Here is a 13,856-nt window from a genome sequence, read left to right as displayed (position 1 = left end):
TATTCCCAGACTGTTCCTGAATCTGGATGGCTTGTATTTTTAGTGAACTTCGCAGGTAATTCTGAAATGCACTAGAATTTGAAAAACACTGTTTTGGATCATGGGCTTAGCTGATACAAGGTGTTAAAATGCACCTGTCTGTATTTTCCAGATTAATACCTAAGCAGTGCTAAAAGTTCCATTCTTGGGGCGCCTGGGTGGCTCAGTCGTTAAGTGTCTGCCTTCGGCTCAGCGCGTGATCCCGGCATTCTGGGATCGAGCCCCACATCAGGCTCCTCCTCTGGGAGCCTGCTTCTCCCTCGCCCACTCCCCCTGCTTGTGTTCCCTCTCTCGCTGGCTGTCTCTCTGTCAAATAAATAAATAAAATCTTAAAAAAAAAATAAAGTTTCCATTCTTTTCTCTGTTTCGGATCCCTAAACAGTGCTAGTTAGGATTATCTTCTGTTCTGGATTTTGTGTACAAGAATTTTTGACACCAAAAATAAAATAAAACAAGATCTTTACAGATAAAATTTTAAAGAACTACATTTTTGCAGTGAAAATAGACATTTTTTTTTTCTGATTATAAAAATAACTCCTGCTGCCAGGGAGGGAAAAGAGGGTGAGAGAGGTACAAATTTTCAGTTATTAGAAGAATAAATTTTGAGGATCTAATATCCACTCTGGTGACTAGAGTTAATAATATGGTATTGTATGTTTGAAAGTTGTTGAGAGTAGTATTCTCACACTCACACACACACATGCACACACACGCACGCACACACGAAAAGCTTTAACTATGTGATGTGATGGATGTGTTAATTATCTCAATCTTGGTAATCATCCCATAATATAAATGTATATCAAATCATCACATTATACACTTTAAATGTATACAATTACATGTGTCAATTATTCCCAATTATTCCTCAATAAAGTCTTAAAAAACACACATGCTATTGTAAATTGAAACTACGGAGACAAGTGTCAGGCAGAAAGTAAAAATCACCTGGAATCCCAGAACTCTGAGACAAACAGCCTCACCTTCCATGTGGACATCCTTTAGTATACATCTTTACGCACACACACAAACACACAATACATAAAGGTGGTCATGTGAAACTTGTTATTTTTATGATAGCCATGTTTTAAAAAATGTTTTACTTTTTTTTTTTTTTTTTTTTTTTTTTTGCTTCTGTGTTCCTCCTTCTTCCATCCTCTTCTCTGCATCACCCTAAGCCCCTAGCTGGGTAATCAATGTTCATGATTTGATATTTATCATTTCATACCTTTCTCCCTGATCATATGAACTTATGCACCACATATTTAAATGAGATTTGTAATTCTTTTACAGAAATGGGATCATATTATACACATTTTTGGGAATGTTGCATTTTTCATGTAATCGATATTATGGAGTTCCCTCCATTTAACTGGTATACTTCTAACACTCTCCGTTTAATGGCTGCTTAATAACCATTTATTCAATCATTTTCCCATGATAGGTGACTTGTCTTTAATTTTTTGTCATTATAAATAGCCTTGCACATGAATCTATAGGTACTAGTCCTTTTACTTTTGTGGAGTGGATTCTCACCAGTGGCATTGCCGGGTTAAAGGATATGTACCCTGTAAATGTTAATAATGTTAGAATGAGTTCCAAAAAAGTAAAGACGGTCTTATTTTCACCAGAATTGCATGAAAATATCCTTTTACCCTTCAATACACCAGACATAGGTAGAATCCTTCTGAAACACTTTGCCAATCTGCTAAAAGTTGAGATATTATTGCATTGCGGGTTCTATTCTCATTGAATCGTCTTTTTTGTTATGGTTTTGCAAGAATTCTGATATCATAGGTATTAATCTTTTATGTGATAGTTTTCATAATCTACTAGTTGTATCTTTTGCATTTTTATATAGTCTGTTTCTGCTTTTTATTTTATACCTTTTAGTTTTTCCCTAAACGAGTAGAATACAAACAGATACGTACACACACCTTTAGAATTTTTAAAATTTATATTTTATTTCTTATATTTTAAGCTTTCCATTTGTAAGGGCTTTAATTTTGTTATTTTTAAAGACCCAACTTTCATTTTCTTACAGTTGTTCTGGCATCAAAACATATTATTTTATTCTGTTCAATTTCCAGCTCAAACATTCTGACACTTAAACTGTAACTGGAGATATTTCTACAATTTTACATACAAGATTTTCAGTTTCAGGGTTTTCAAAAATTGCATTTCAGTATTGCCTTAGCTTTTTCTCTAATGTCTCTTTCATCCCTGCTCTCAGCACTCCATGTGTAGCCTCTTCCCAATGTCCTGCTGCCAACCTTTTTCTCCCAACCACCGAGTTGTGCATAACTTCCTCTACTGAGAGAGAGAAACACTCCTACAGAGTGGCAGGAACTGTGCTAAGAGAGTGGTAATAACAAGAGAAATGGCATGCATTATGACTCCAGTAAGAGCCGGAATGAGAAAGGAAAGCCAAAAAGTAAGAGGTATAGAAATCAAGGACTTCAAAGCATAACAATTCTTGGGAACTTTCCAAAGACTACCCCCCTCCCTGCCAACTCCGGGCTCTGACTTCCATTCAGGTAATTTAATATCTGGCCAACAAGCAAACTCTTTTATATTATAAGCTCTTCTAAAATACCTTATTCTTAAGTCATCTTCTTCTAAAATTGTGAAATACGAATAACCTTGTAAAACACCCTCCCTCTTATCCTCCTTTCTCCCTTCCTTCTTTTTCTTCCACAGAATGAGGTTTAACTGCTCCTCTGCCTTCCCAAGGGACAGAAAACGACAACATCCCGGAATCCTATAAAGAAGAGAGATCAAGCTTACCTCCTGTTGCAAAAATAATGTAGAGTGCAAAATCTTGGGCACTATTTTCAATCTGTCAAAGGAAAACAAAAAAAATGAACATGAATTCTTTCATATTTGATCAATTGTTCATTGTCAGATGGTTTCTAAGCCAACCAGATCCAAATTATCTACCTGTTTCCTCACTTTCATTTTGCACTTTTAGACATGAAAAGTTCTCTGCTCCCTAGGAATAACGTAATTTCTCAAGGCTCAATTATGAAAAGGTGTGAGATACACAAGAAAGAATTCTTCAGAACTGAACAGCTTAATTCAGATTTAGATGTTCATAGATCTTTTCCAGAAGAGTGCATTTAGGTATCTACAGTTAAATCACATACAAGAGAGTTATAGCTCAGCTTCACGACAAAGATCACCTTAAATTTTTGGAGAAGTTGCTCTATTACATCTTCAGTCCTCATATTACTGTTTATTCTGACCTTAGTTTCTGATCCAAAGGCTGGAGTGAAAATCGATGTCTGGGAAGAGAACAAAGTTCTTAAAATTATATGAGATTAACAAGAATCAATATGTTGAACCTGGCCTTATTATGCACAAAGAAAAAAATTCCAGATCACCAGTTTAAAAACTTTATTGTCTTGTAGTGAAGAGAAGGGCCATATGCACCCCAATGTTCATAGAAGCAATGTCCACAATAGCTAAATCGTGGAAGGAGCTGAGATGCCCTTCAACAGATGACTGGATTAAGAAGCTGTGGTCCATATATACAATGGAATATTACTCAGCCATCAGAAAGAACGAATTCTCAACATTTGCTGCAACATGGACGGCACTGGAGGAGATAATGCTAAGTGAAATAAGTCAAGCAGAGAAAGACAATTATCATATGATTTCTCTCATCTATGGAACATAAGAACTAGGATGATCGGTAGGGGAAGAAAGGGATAAAGAAAAGGGGGGTAATCAGAAGGGGGAATGAAACATGAGAGACTATGGACTATGAGAAACAAACTGAAGACTTCANATTGTCTTGTGCTTGCTTTCTTCATTGTTGTTGGGATATTATGTTCCCTTTTAAGCAGCTTTACATCGTTTCTGGAGTAAGTTAGGTAAAACATCATTTGAGGATGTTCGAAACATTTTCACTGGAGAATCATACCATTCTTCCATGTGCCTCAAGTTTTCAAAATAAATTAAGTACAGCTAAATACAAATAAAAAGCAATATGAATAGTGTCCCAAGACTCTAGAAATGAGGTGGGTTCAGCAGACATGGTGCATCTGTGTGAATCGAAATATGGATATAGAAATAAGTTTTCAAAGTAGGTATATAGAGGATGCCTGGCTTAAACTCTTGCTAAGCACGAGAAAATTCCATGTTTGTGCACATTGGGAGGGATGGATGAGTCCCTCTGTGACACATATGACCAGGGCTGATAAGTTCTATGACTGGAGACCCAAATGCTCATCTGGCACTAAGGGAAGGGTTAGTAACATATGTGATTTGATTTTGTTTATATGAAGAATCTTTATGGAATTTGGCAACAGCAATAGACATAGTGTCTTCTAACTCCAACTTCATCAATCCACTTAATATTAAGGCCTAGAGAGGCCTCCTTACGGTTTCATCTATGAAATAAGAGAGCAGGACTAGATGATCTCCAAGAGCCCTTCCAAAGTGCCAACATACAATGAATTTGGAATCATGTTTTTCAGAGGTTTAGATTAATTTTGTTGGCCAACACACACAATAGAAGAAAATCATTTATTCTTATTGCAAGGATAGAAATATATCACAGGTCGGGGCGCCTGGGTGGCACAGCGGTTAAGCGTCTGCCTTCGGCTCAGGGCGTGATCCCGACGTTATTGGATCGAGCCCCACATCAGGCTCCTCTGCTATGAGCCTGCTTCTTCCTCTCCTACTCCCCCTGCTTGTGTTCCCTCTCTCACTGGCTGTCTCTATTTCTGTCAAATAAATAAATAAAATCTTTTTAAAAAAAAAAGAAATATATCACAGGTCAAGTCAGTAGTCTTAACTTACGTACAAATATCATAATCTAAGCCTCGGATATAGGTGTTGTTCACGTCCTGACAATACTGGTGTTCTCATGGGGTTTCGTGGCATAAAAACACGTCTTACGACTATATCAACTTAAACTCCTAGCTGCGTCTCACAGCACATCCGTTGATAGAGGGCTTGGGGTTTGTGGGTTTGTTTTGTTTTCTGGTAGCTATTAAGTTGCAGTGAATGGCATCTGTAGGACATATGTGTAGATCCAGCTTGATCTCTTTTAGCCAACAACAATAAGGCTAATGTAAATTGGGTTCTTCCTTTGTGCCAGACACCGTGCTGAGTGCTCGGCTCCCCTCATTCCGCGTAGTCCCTTCAACCTTGCAAAGTAGGAAGGATGAAGGAATGACAGCTAAGAGATGGAGGTCTTTTTGAACTTTGCTCAGCAAGAATTGGAAATCAGGCTGTCAAGCTGCAGCACCCAAACGTTCAGCCACTATACGGTGCTGCCGCTCAGTGTCAATGTCATTCTCAGCATGGTGGCCCATCTGGAAGCCGCTCAATTGGAACAGGGTGGTTTTCACAGCCTTCTTAACACAAATCACCCCCACAAGATGATGACGCAGCCTAATCATGAGGCACAGAAACCAGGGCAGTTGGTAGTTGCACGTCTGTGGGGACTGTCAATATTACTTTATGGCTAAGAGGCAATTCTGGAGCCAAGAAAATGTCTAATTTGAACAAAGAATTCACAAGGGATGTTTCTCCCCCCAAGCCTCCAAAGGCATGCTGGGGCTGTGTTCCCGAGGGGAGGAGAAGGGATTAGGCAGAAAGCCCTCCAGGAGAAAAGCTTCAGATGAATGACTTAACATTTTGTATGAAAGGGCTTAGAATGGTACCTGGCACAGAGTAAGTGCTTTTAAGTCTTTATTAAATGAATGAGTGAATAATTGCTCAAGTACATGACATGAAAAATTTGAGTTCTAGGGAAAAAATGATGTATTTCCTACCTTCAGCAAAGTGAAATGTCTTACAAAAGCTGTGGAAAGGAACACATAAATTTAACACATTAAGTGAAAAATCAGAATACAAATTATGTAAAGTACAACTATGCTTGCATTTAAAAAACTATGTATATATGTACAAGGCCTGGAAGGGAACATGGAGAAATAAGAAATTTGATTTATTGGAAAAATAGGTCTGTGGCTGGTTTTATTTCTTTATTTAAATGTTAGTGTTCAGATGTACTTTGAACCAATCTCTACTGTAGCACTTACAGTATTCTAATGCCATTTGTTGATGTATTGGCTTCTTTGCCTGAGACCTGAGCTCCATCATGGCAGAGCCATCAACTGAGTCACCTCAGATTCCCGGTGCTTGGCACAGAGCCAGCCCCTCAGATAGGGTTCACCCATCACGTTGGTTAATACTTGGGTTCTGGACTGGATTCAAGTTCAGAGCTGCTACTTACAAGCAGTGTGACCTAAGACAAATTACTCAACCTCTGTGAACCTCAATGAAATACATGTAAGGGAAGGAAAATAATGGTACCTATTCCATAGGATTGTTTTAGTGATTAATGAGATAATTCATCAAAATCCAATTTCAAACAGAGAGAGGACCTGATAAATATTAGAAACACTACTACTAGTTTATTATGACTATTTTAATGGTAAGTTGAATTGAGTGGCATTGTTAGAAAAACAGACATTATTTTCAATGACATGAATGGAATTATAACTCACTTCATGGTTATAGAAGTGCCCGTTAATGGAGGCCCTGTGCTTCTGTCTCTCTTTTCTGTCCATCAAAGGAAGATTCATTCTTTTTCTCACCAGCGTTGCTTCACTCATGGTTCGATAGAGCAATGGGGATTTTGGCTCTTCTTCTGCATAAGGCTTCAGAGTGCTACTATGATAAGATAAATAATCTGGGAAGAATAAAGATTATAAGGCCATATCATTTAGTCGGCTACCTCTTTGGGTGGATTTGTATATGCAGTTGATAAGAAAATGTGTAGCTAAGCAGTGAACTATAGTGTTCTCAAACAGTAGGAAAGAGTGTTCCATTTTACCTTGGGATTTAAAAAAATTTCCTACCGTAAATAGCATATCATCCAATAGACAAGAGATAGTTCCTCTTCCTCTAACACTGGTCCTTAGATACTGATAGATTTTTATGGTATCTTTGATGCCAAGAAATTGGGATTCCCCTCGGTTTAGAGGAGTGCTTTCAAAGGGCTAACAGGAAGGACCCTTATATAAAAGATGCCAAGAGCCAGTAGACAGATAAGGGAATCTTAGAAGGAGCATCATGTTTCTTATTAAATATGGGCTGTTATGGAGACGGCAGAAAGGACTGCATTGAGAAATGCCTGGAAAATATAAAAAACATTGGAAGTTGTTGGTAGATTCATGAAGATCATGTCGGCAGGATACTCTTTTCAGTCTGAAGTCAGCTTCATAATAGGACCACCCCAGAAATGTGAACCCTGCTCCCAGCCTCAGTCATCAGCTCCTCCCTCCTTGGATCTCCATATATTATATGAAAACCAAATCTAGGTAAGATACACGATATCAGGTGACACTTAGCAGAGTCTCGGTGAGTGAAAGCTCCTAATATTACTACTATCACATCATCATTATGGCTCCTCAGGTCACATGTCATAAGAGCTGCCATTGACCACTGGTTTGTCAAGTTCGATATGAACTCACCTGACGTTCAAGTTGATTTCTCTTTTTAAAATAAATGCTTGAAATGACTCTATCAAATATAGTGAGGCCAGTATATCTGCCTCATCCTGGGAAGTGGTGTTATGTTAAATATCTATTAACTACCTATGACGTTCAACTTCTAAATAGATATAGAAGCCAGTCTGAGGGGATTGGTCTAACATAAAAAGCTACTGAGTATTATGAATGATCCTAATTCTTGGGGGAAAATACTGAAGAATTTTATGTATACAAATTTATTCAAACCGTTAGCTTTCCCTAATCTAGTAAATCTAAGTGACTTGATGTAATTTTAAAAATCATTATAGTTTTATGTAGTAAAGTAAGGTTCTTAAGCATTTATGAGCACTGTAGGGACTTAAGCTAGTATGATCCTAAGAGATTTTTTTTAATATGAGAGCTTTATTAAATAGTGGTGTGTAAAACGTTAAATTTCAGAGAAACATTTAGGATTCATGCTTTACATTAAAAAAGAAGTCTCGCCATTAGTAAGAGTTTGATACTTACCTTTTTGGGAATTTGTTACTTCCGAAGCTGGAATCTGGCTCCTGTCCAGATCGCTAATATGGTAAAGATCATCAAACTCCCCCCAACGTGTCATTCCCCTGAAAAGTAATAAATCTTGTAAATGACATCAATTCTGTTCATAATAAGGCTCATGATGGTTTTCAGATTTATAGTATTAATATGGTGCTGAGGGCCTCCTTGGGTAGGCATATCCTAAACTAGAACAGTTTTATGATATTATTAAAATTATATTTATACCAGAATGGTCAGCATGTGCTTTAAATACTTTCTGTACTGATTTTAAGCAAATCTGATACAATAATTCAGTTATACCCTGAAAGGCAAGGTTGTATAGATTCTATAAATTGTGTATGCAAATGGAATTAATAGAAACCAACATAATCCATTGTTCCACAGATATCTCACAATGCTCTTAGGAAAGTCTAGATGTAAAAGTGTTCTTTCTGCCAATATGCTTTGAGTTCCTATAGTATTCAGAGCATTTTTAGGTAAAGTGGCTGTCAGTAAGATGGGGTGCCCATCTTTAAGGCTCTTTACTACTATGAATGCAATTTACAAAGGAGGAAAGTGTATGAGAAACTTCTCTTCTAAAACATTATGACTTATATCTAGGATACTAACAATTTTCGGTGCATTCTAGTGATTAGAAAACATAAAACTGGGCAACTACTTATTTTTACCAGCAGGGCCGAGAGTCACCTTTACTTTATTTCTCTGGTCTTAGACAAGTTACTCATCTTCCCTGTGCCTTCGTGTCCTTACCTATAAAATGATGATAATAGGAGGAGGTAGGATAGGGTTAATTTAGGTCAAATTCTTCAAACAGTGCCCGGTATACATAGTAAGCACACAGAATGGGTTAAAAGTTATCAAAACCCTCATCTTCATTATCAGCCTCCTCCTCATCACTTGTACCCATTTCGTGGGAGTCCAGGAACCATTAGGGGTCCAAGAAATTCCTGGGTCTCTCTAGGTTAGTGGATACTATCATTGCTGGGACTGGTCCTATTCTTACTAACAATCTCTTCTGTAATGTCTGTTTTCCTTATGACCAAAACCCGTAAGTGGTGGCATATACTCTTTTCAAATGTGACATTTGTAGCACTAATTCTATCCAAGTGTCACTGGCGGCAACAATAACAAAAAATGCTTTTTCAGACTAGTGGTGGTGAACATGACAAACACGATTTTTTCCCCTTAATCTTTGCATCCGTTTGATGTATTTTACAACCTTTATATCATTTGAGCCTCATTCTAGTCTTATGATGTCAATAAGGTAATCCTAATGTATTTGTTAGTTAATTTTTCCGTAAGGTCTACTATCCAGAATATAGCCAGTTAAATGTCAGAATAGTTCAAGAACTATGGGTAATAACGAACTCAAAGGAGACCTATTCGGGTCCTGACTCAGAATCAAGTTATTCTTAAACTAGATAAAATTACCCGTCTTCCCCAATCTATCAGGGATTCATTATCATGAGGAGGCAGATGTTATTATCACAGGAGTGTTAGCCATGGGGAAGGCCCAATACCAATGAAAAGCAGAAACGAAAGTGAGAAGGCAACCATCATGATGCTATTTCATGTGGGGGAAGACGAGAATGCCACGAGGGCCCCACCGGTGGTATTCTACAAATCCTTGGTAATCTTGGCAGACTTGACACTTGTCCTCACTTTCTTACTGTTAATGGGGTCACACAAATACAGGGGGCAAACATGGCCCTTTTTCCTCCCTGCCCATTTTGTAGAAAGCACCAGGGGTTTTTGTTTGTTTGTTTTAAAGATTTTATTTATTTATTTATTTGACAGAAAGAGAGAGGGAGAGAAAGAAACAGAACAGGAGCAGGGGGAGGAGGCAGAGGGGGAGGGAGAAGCAGACCCCCCGCTGAGCAGGGAGCCCAACGTGAGACTCAATCCCAGGATGCTGGGATCGTGACCTGAGCTGGAGGCAGACCCTTAAGGCATTGAGCCACTGAGGCGCCGAGACGCCCCACTTCTGAAAGCATCAGTTTTGAGCTTTGGATTGTGTCATTCGAAGAGTCACCCACATACAGTTGTTGCACATGACTACACTGAGCGCAGTTACCCAGAGTAGCTGAAAGGAAACTGGATAGAACTGTATGCAATGTCAAATTGTCGAACGTGCCCAAGCATGGGACTGTTGGCACGGCTCTGACCTCGCTTCAGGATGTGTACCGTTGGTAAATTTAAACTGTGGGGAAGGTTTCTGGTGAGTTGCAAAATAAAAAGGAGGTAGTAATTTGATAGACAAATGGAATGTGGTCATTTTTCTACCTGTGCTGTAAGGACAAAACCGCACTATTAATGTTATTCAAACGTACACCTGTCCAGCTTCTGTTCTTCATGTCATTCTGTCATGATTCGTAAAAACGTGCCAAAGCTGATTTTACAAAGATTAAAAACAGAACTGAAAACTGGTGCAAGCAAACGTAGCCTCAGTAAGGCTGGGGGCGGTTTTCGAAAAAAATTTTGAAAGATTTTCGAAACACAATACTTGGACCAGATAGGAAAGGTCAAAGTACTGCCCATAGGATTGTTTCCGTAAAGGACCACAAGTGGTCACAGTTCAAACAAACTGATTAGTATTTAAGCTTCTACCACTCCCTTCGAGCTGACTCAGTGTGACTCACTTCGAAGATAATTAAAACAAATTAGCATGACAAACTGATGATGCTCTCCACGGGCGAACCGGAAGACCAGACTGCGGCCCGTCCTGCTGCTGAGGACACTGCTTTCCCGTCCTTTACTCCATGTCCAGCCACAGCAGATCCCACGCCTGGGACCCGGTGGGAGCAGAGGGAGAAGTTCTGCACACAGGAACCCAGGACGAGAAAGGGGACTTGAGAACTGAGAGTGAGGGAATCATCCCTTTCTTCATATGGTTTCCTTCAAGGCTCAGAATTTAAGCAAACGCCACCTGAAGGCCGGCAGCCAGAGTGACCGTGTCTAGGACTGGCCTGAAACGAATAATAGGATGTCAGGTGGCCATGTGCCCCGCTAGGGAACCAGAGGCCAAGGAACGGCCATCCCAAATCATGCTGCTGAGGGTCCAGCTGGTTCCCACAAAGATTCGTGGCTAACTGACCACAACTGAATCTAATCTTGGTCTTGAGTGTGAGAGGGGTGGCATCTCTTCCTGGTCATACTAACCTCCAGAAGGATTGGATACACCACAAGTGGGCCCTTCACTTTGAATGTTCTCATAAGCTTCATTGGTGTGGTAAATTAAAGGGCAAGCCAAGTTCTCTAGGGAATTCTTTCTCAGCTCGAAACTAAAGGAGGTCGTTCGTGCTTAGTTCACAGCACTGTTCTTTCTGATAACACTGAAAAATGCAGTTAGTGTCGACGGAAGGCACATCAGGAGAATAATAATTTTTAACCTGCTACCGTGTATGGAGAGGTGTCAGTATTACTTTGTCCACCTGGTCTCTTGAAACTTATGCCCAAATTGAGGATTTTTAGGAACAAGTGTTTTGAATTTTAATTTGAAAATTTAAAAATACCTTGGGGTAGCTATTTAAAAAAAGGCTTCATGTGATAATACAAGTACCTCACTGAATCTCCTTGACATCTTCCCTTAATGTTCCATACTTATTAAGTTTTCATGACTCAAATAATGAAAATGCATCAAAAGCAGCCAGCTGCTCGGAGAATTTTGCAATGAGTTTTTAGGCAATATGAATAATGATAGCTAATTTTGCCAAATTCATATCTTGCACGGTTATTTCTAAAAGCAGAGCCCAGGGGTAATTTCTCCTACAGGATCCTCCTAGTCGTTTAGAATCATCAGCCCTGTCAGTCACCTGGTCTCTGAAGGTGAGGGATGCAAAGCTTCATCAGGCTGCCTAAGTCTGTGGTCTCCCTTCTGCTCTTCTGCAAACACTGAACCTTTCGCCCATTGGCAACCCTTAGCCTGGGTGGGAGACCAATCAGAAGTGGTAGATGGAGACAGTTTTCACAACAGAGCAGAGGTTGATTTCACTACCGGGCTTGTGGGCTTTATTCAAAGACTCTATTTTGAGTCTCTTCCTCGTGCCAGGCACACTGGCGAGCACCACGATAACAGATGAATAAGACATGCTCCATACCCAGAAGAAGCTCGCAGGCCAGAGCGAGAGCTGGTGCATAAAAATACAATTAATGATAGATTTTGAAAGTGACCTAGAAAAATTGTCAGTGCACCTCGTACAGACGGAAGGGTCAGAAAAGGCTTTCTGGTGAATGTGTTACCTTGTTACCTGACCAGACTCTGAAAAGACTGAGAGAAGGGAGTTGGGCAAATAGATGTTGAAAAGCAGGGAGACTTTCCAGGAGGCAGGAAAGTAAGCAGCTGCTGCATGGTACGTGTAGGGGATGACAAACTGTTCAGACCCCCTGGAGCATCATGTTTGAGCAAACTGGCCTGTTGTACATCAGAGCGGGGTGTCTGTGTTTTTTCCAAAGCAAAAGTGAGGCTTCCCTCAAGGTGATACTTGGGTTCTCCTTGCTTATGGCTGAAGACCAGATTGAGGACAAGGTCCTGGCTCTCTCATCATCCTCTCTTCCTAAAACTCCAGCCCATCCAGTTACAGATGTTAATAGATGGCAGGATGGGTAAGGAGAAGGCTTGGTACCTCCACATATACACACTAGGAAGATGAGTGGGAAAGTTCAGGATTAGAAAGGACGGAAAGTAGGGAAGAAGGAAGAAAAAAGAAAAAAAATTACATGTATGATTCCTTCTGGGAATATTTATTTTTCTAAAAACTGCAAAGGATAACGAAAAAAAGCAGCCCAACTTTTGTATTCAGGGTACGGTTGCATAAACCCACACAGAGAACAGTCTTGTGCGGTTACCAAGCTTCAAGGGCACTTTACTGTGCCCTGTTGAACAGGATCAGGACAATCAGGTGGCACATAATTAAAGTTCCCTTCCAGAAAGCACCAAGAGCCCTCTGTTCCAAGGAGAGGAGAAATTTACATTTTATCCCCCGTTTCCATGACCAGGCCAAGGCTAATGGAATCTTGCCTTTATATTTTCTCCTCCTAACAAAGGAATTCAGTCTTCCAGGAGAGAAGCAACACAGCAGAGAGGTAGACCTGAGGTCTACTACATGGTATTTGGAGATTTTGCACAAATTACCCAACCTCTCAGAACCCCAGGTTCTGAATACCTACTTCACAGAGTTGCTGGGGATCAGATGAGATCCTGTTATGGGCATTCGAGCTCCCATCTTTCAGAGTCCACACAATAAAAATAAGTAAATATGAGGTTGATTTTTTAAGGAGGTAACACATGAAAGACAGCTTACCTTTTGGAAAAGACATCTGGTGACTTCACCTTAGTAAAAGAAGGGATTTGCTTCTCATCTTGGATTTTCAGTTGGATAGGCCTTTTTACTCCCCAGGAAATGTCCAACATTCCTTCAACAATTAGTTCTCCATCTTCTGTCTGGGGAAGAAACCAATCATCTCAAACATGGTTTTTGTAATATTTACAGAAGGCAAATCTTTTAACTGAAAATACAGAACTCAAGTCTGTAAGACATCTTAATAGATAAAAATAAATTCCCCAGTGAGGTTGTTTGGCTTTTCAATTTATCCTCAAAATACTTCATTTTCAGAAACAGCTGTAACTAGTCAAGTAAGTCGTAATGGTAATGACATGCCCACAAGAGGGCATAGTATGTTAAAATGCTTTCTGAACTCCACAATTCTTCAATGAACTGGAAGTTTAATTAATTTTGTTGTCTTCAAAATAAAGCAGAACTAAACACTATA

At 39.5% G+C, this 13,856-nt stretch overlaps 1 protein-coding gene across 6 annotated transcripts in view; it reads right to left on the bottom strand.

Moving 5' to 3' along the window:
- The window catches only part of RASSF6 (Ras association domain family member 6), a 49,691-nt gene that overhangs the window by 4,971 nt on the left and 30,864 nt on the right, over positions 1-13,856 (bottom strand). For 5 of the 6 annotated variants that reach the window (XM_011236368.3, XM_034671709.1, XM_034671707.1 and 2 more), the window contains exons 4-8: positions 13,388-13,527; positions 8,055-8,152; positions 6,561-6,745; positions 3,222-3,323; positions 2,827-2,878 (exon numbers count right to left, since the gene is read on the bottom strand). In XM_011236368.3, coding sequence (XP_011234670.1) covers positions 2,827-2,878; positions 3,222-3,323; positions 6,561-6,745; positions 8,055-8,152; positions 13,388-13,527 — 577 coding nt within the window. Of the gene's footprint in view, positions 1-2,029; positions 2,448-2,826; positions 2,879-3,221; positions 3,324-6,560; positions 6,746-8,054; positions 8,153-13,387; positions 13,528-13,856 lie in introns of those variants that run through there. The other variant, XM_034671710.1, reaches the window with a different exon arrangement.

Source organism: Ailuropoda melanoleuca, chromosome 11 (genome assembly GCF_002007445.2).
Source record: "Ailuropoda melanoleuca isolate Jingjing chromosome 11, ASM200744v2, whole genome shotgun sequence".
Taxonomy (NCBI): Eukaryota; Metazoa; Chordata; class Mammalia; order Carnivora; family Ursidae; genus Ailuropoda; species Ailuropoda melanoleuca.
This window is presented reverse-complemented; position numbering and strand designations above follow the sequence as displayed.